Raw genomic sequence first — 5,000 nt, 5'->3', positions numbered from 1 at the left:
CTGTCTGCCTCATAGGTCTAAATAGCAGCGTGTCGCGGGCCGGATTAAAATACCTAGGCCTACGGGCCAATTCAAAGATAACTATTTACGTGAGAATATTAGCCTGTGAAGATATAACGCAGATCCACAGATCTCACTAGATTTATGTCTATGCAGTCATCCTGAAATAATCTAGCAGTGGCACATGAAAGCATAGTGACAGTTTCTTAATGGTAGTGAAGTGAAAGTGAAGCGTTGCACCTATAGGCTATGCTGCGGTGGCGGCTCACTACGAGTTGTAGAACTTCAAATCAGCGCGTTTTACCCTTATAGGCTGGTAACGTTGGGCTACATGATCCCTACAGACACTCTTATTTTTAACCGTCAATAAGTATGAAAATTAAACCGGATCTGACTATTTGTGGTACGCTAGCTCTACCCGCCACAGTGGCTGGTAAGTTGACCAAGTTCACCCGCCAGCGCACAAAACTACCCGCATTTGGCGGGGGGCGGGTGGTTAATTTCCATCCCTGACACATACATACACACACACACACAGACATACACACACACACACACACATACATACAGAGCCTGAACACCCAAGAGCATGATGGCAGCACAGACAGACACACACACACTTACACACACTTACACAAACACACACACACACACACACACACACACACACACACACACACACACACACACCACACACACACACACACACACACACACACACACACACACACACAGAGCCTTAACACCCAAGAGCACGATGGCAGCACAACACTCACTTTCAGTAGAACTGGGATACAGAGTTAGCTGCCTTTACTCAGTGTAAGGACATATAAAGTAATTAAGTGTGTGTGTGTGTGTGTGTGTAAGTGTGTGTGTGTGTGTAAGTGTGTGTGTGTCTGTGTGTGTGTGTGTGTGTGTGTGTGTGTAAGAGAGAGAGAGAGAGAGAGAGAGAGAGAGAGAGAGAGAGAGAGTGTGTGTGACATAGAACAAGAACAAATGCAGTAAAAAACTACTTATCAAAACTAACCTTTATGGCCACATCTTCATACACATAGATAGATAGATAGATATAGATAGATAGATAGATACTTTATTGATCCCTAGGGGAAATTCAAGGTCACAGTAGCATACAGACAACACACACACACACATTCAATAACAGCAGAAAAAGTAATTCAATGTATATAATATAAAAAACACAACTAAGCAATAAGGACTGTAGAAGATAAAGAATATACTAAATATACAAAATACAAATTATACAAATTATACTAAATAAAACTTAATCAAAAACAATTCTAAAAAACAGTATCCACATAGTGGGTGAATAATCAATCAGGTGCCCTGCAATGACTGAGGCAGGGACTGAGCCTGTGGTTCTCAGTGCATAAGGTAAGGTAAGGTGCTCTGTGTGAATGAGTGTCATGGTGATGGTGCAGATAAGTAAGTCAAACAGTGCAACAGTGCAAGAATAAAGTCTATATATCTATATATAAATAACTATATTAAGAAAGGTATGTGGCATGGAGGGAGGGGTTGTGCATATGTGCTAATACAGCACGCAAACAGTGAGGCAGAAGACAAATGTAAAGTGACTAGTGGACAGACAGTTCAAGACATTGGAGGTGGTGAAGAGGCAGACAGACTATGCGGAGAAGTCTATTTCTCCTCTTCCCTTAAGTGATGCATTAAACAGTTCAATGGCCCTGGGGATGAATGACTTCCTCAGTCTGTCTGTTGTGCAAGGCAGTGAGCGAAGTCTCCAGCTGATCAGGCTCTTCTGCTTAACAATAGTGCTGTGGAGTGGATGACACTGATTTTCCAAGATGTTGATCAGTTTGTTCAGGGTCCTGAACAAGGAGGACACTGGCAACAACAGACTGGTATAACATCCTGAGGAGCTTGATGCACACATTGAAGGAGCGCAGCCTCCTCAGGAAGTACAGCCTGCTCTTCCCTTTCTTGTAGAGTGCGTCAGTGTTGGCTGACCAGTCTAGTTTATTGTCCAGGTGGAGACCTAGGTACTTGTAGGTGCTTACCACCTCGACATTGACCCCATCAACTCGTCCCCAACCTCGACATTGACCCCATCATTGACCACATATCAACTCGTCAACTCGTCAACTTATGAAACACTCTAGTTTGCTGTAGTGGGTATACTGTGTGTGCATGTGTGCGAGTGCGAGTGTGTGTGTGTGTGTATGTGTGTGTGTGTGTTTGCTGTAGTGGGTATACTGTGATATTGCTAAGGTAGCCTGGTTATGAGTGGGAGAGTGCTGCATTATTGGACAAGAGTGTTTTCTCCATATCCAGTGTTAAAATGACTGTCACATTTCTTTTTGCAAAAAATATCTCATATCAAAATGTTATCACAAATGTATGTTGATACATATCCTTGGATATTTTAAGTGCTTATACGGAAATCTTGAAGCTTTTTAAGTGGGTATAATGCATAGACCTGCATATCACATAGACTACACCACTGTCTTCATACACATATCAACTCGTCAACTCTCAACTTATGAAGCACTGGGGGTAGAGAAAGAGAGAGAGAGAGAGAGAGAGAGAGAGTGTGTGTGTGTGTGTGTGTGTGTGTGTGTGTGTGTGTGTGAGTGTGAACGAAGCGTTTAAATGGTAGAGGTGGTTGTCTGAGAACACCATTTTATGTAACCTAACCTTTATGGCCACATCTTCATACACATATCAACTCATCAACTTTCACCTTATGAAATACTGAGGGGGGGGGGGGGGAGAGAGAGTGGGATAGAGTGGTGGGAGTGAACTAGAGAATAAGAGGGAGGAGAGAAAGAGAGAGGGATGGAGAGAGAGGGGAGAGAGAGAGAAGAGAGGGAGGAGAGAGAGAAAGAGGGAGGAGAGAATGAAACGAAAGAAGCACATCTCAGAAGTCCACTCTCTCTCTCCCACTCTCTTTCCTACCACCCAGCTCTGCTGTGCCCTTCCCAGGTAAGTGTCTCTCTCTGTGTGTGTGTGTGTGTGTATTTTTTGCATACATGTATAATCAGTATGTGTGTGAGTATATGTGTGTATATACTGTGTGTGTGTGTGTGTGTGTGTGTGTGTGTGTGTGTGTGTGTGTGTGTGCATGTGTGTGTGTGTGTGTGTGTGTGTGTGTGTGTGTGTGTGTGTGTGAAATCTGGGCCAGTTGGCAGGGCTGCCAGGCCTCAGTGGCATTGTTCAAAGTTCTGGTGGCTGAGAAGTCTGGGTCAGTCCAAAGTAGAGCTGGGTAGTCAGGATTAGTCTGACCCAGTGCTGGGTAGTCTGATCTAGTGCTGGGTTAATCTCAACTAGTGCTGGGTCAGTCAAAACTAGTGCTGGGTAGTCCGACCCAGTGCTGGGTAGTGTAATCTAGTGCTGGGTCAATCCAAATTTGTGCTGGGTAGTCAGGATTAGTCTGACCCAGTGTTGGGTAGTCTGACCCAGTGCTGGGTAATTTGAACTAGTGCTGGGTAGTCCTCAGTTGGTGTAAATTTAGAACTGGGTAATCTTGTGTTAGTGTAATTTAGTGTTGCATAAAACCGTTTTAGTGATGGGTTGATTTCTGGGTAGGTGTTGGAGCCAGGACAGAGGGTGTATGTGTGTGTGTTTGTGTTTGTGGGTGAATATTGGGTAAGACTGGTTTCTCGGTTGATTTTGAGTCAGAGCAGAGAGAGTGTGTGGTTTGCTGCTTTGCTTTGGGTTGTTGGGTAAAGTTGGGGCAGTTTAGGGCTCTGGGTAAAGTTGAGGCAGTTTTGGGCACTGGGTAAAGTTGAGGCAGTTTTGGGGAACTACAGGTGTTTTGAGGTGGAGCTGGATGTTTGTCTCCTCCGGTGGAGCTCGTGGTAAAGTGAGATGGCGGAGTGTTTGTTTGCATTATATGTCTCCTGCGCGGGCGCAGCGCCTGTCTGCCTCGGCAGGTGTCCCCAGGACTCGCAGCTCCTGCTCTCTCGCGCTGTAGAGATGGTAGTGTTTAACGCACTTCACCGCGCGCGTTGATAAAGAACAAACTGTTGACATAAAGTCTTGGTAAGTGCTACAGACTGGTGCTTGTGCGTCGTTGGTGGTATGTAATTGTAATGCATTACATTTTGGGATCATATCTTATTTGAAAACGGCACACGGTCTACGTTTGTCCGCCAGTGTCCCAAAATGTATCTCCCGTCCATCAATGTCCTCTCCAGAGGAGGTCAGTGTTGGCTCGCGTGGGCCTCAGCCTCACCTCCTCGCGCAAAACATCACTTAATAATGCACGAGGGATTTTCAATCAGTGGAACACGAGCGGCTGACTCGTATCATTTTTCTATTGACGTTAATAATAATTAAAGGCGGATGCACGAGGCCATTCATTCCACACTTCCGTGATGTCTGCTACAGCTGCTTAATTATCTGTAAAGAATACATATTTCTCTACATCCTGGCAAATCGATCAGCCGCTGTTACCGGACTAATATGCGTGTGTGTGCCGGATGAGTGTATTGATTGACCCGTTTCTGATTCCACAGGCCTCTTCCCGCCACCGAGATGCTGCTGGACTTCTTTCTATGCTCGCTCCTCTTCTTTGCTGTGCACGCGGTGCCGCGGTCACCCAGTCGGACTCCGCGCGCTCCCTCGTTGAAAGTGCGTCTAGCAGGAGTCGGGCGTCAGGAAAATGAAGGACGCGTGGAGGTACTGCACAACAGCACGTGGGGTACCGTGTGTGATGACGAAGTGGACATTAAACTGGCCAACGTGGTGTGCCGCGAGCTGGGCTTTCAGAGCGGCGTTACGTGGGCACACAGCGCCAAGTACGGAGAAGGAGACGGTGAGTTCCAACGGAGACAGCCCGTTTTCATCGAAGTGGTTGCTTACATACCGTACATGTCCAACTCATCCTAACCCAGTCTGAGCAAAGCTTTCGTAAGGTCCCGGGAGGGCTGCGGGAGGCTCCGGGCGGGGAGAACCGGAGTGTAGCGAGGGAGAGAGGGCGGGAGGGAGTAGTTTTACTAGCGGAGTCCCGACGCGGA

General features: G+C 46.4%; 1 protein-coding gene across 1 annotated transcript in view; it reads left to right on the top strand.

The window, feature by feature from the left end:
* Positions 1-2,904: 2,904 nt before the first annotated feature.
* Positions 2,905-5,000, top strand: part of loxl4 (lysyl oxidase-like 4) — a gene marked incomplete at its 3' end in the record, with an annotated part of 14,629 nt that continues 12,533 nt past the window's right edge. Inside the window, 2 exon segments of the mRNA XM_076285161.1 lie at positions 2,905-2,964; positions 4,500-4,798. Of these exon segments, the coding sequence (XP_076141276.1) occupies positions 4,519-4,798 (280 nt within the window).

Source organism: Alosa pseudoharengus, unplaced genomic scaffold (genome assembly GCF_046254945.1).
Source record: "Alosa pseudoharengus isolate Yale_2024_CS ecotype anadromous, Long Island Sound unplaced genomic scaffold, YU_APseudo_1.1 YU_APseudo_1.1_scf_15, whole genome shotgun sequence".
In the NCBI taxonomy this organism is placed as follows: domain Eukaryota; kingdom Metazoa; phylum Chordata; class Actinopteri; order Clupeiformes; family Clupeidae; genus Alosa; species Alosa pseudoharengus.
This window is presented reverse-complemented; position numbering and strand designations above follow the sequence as displayed.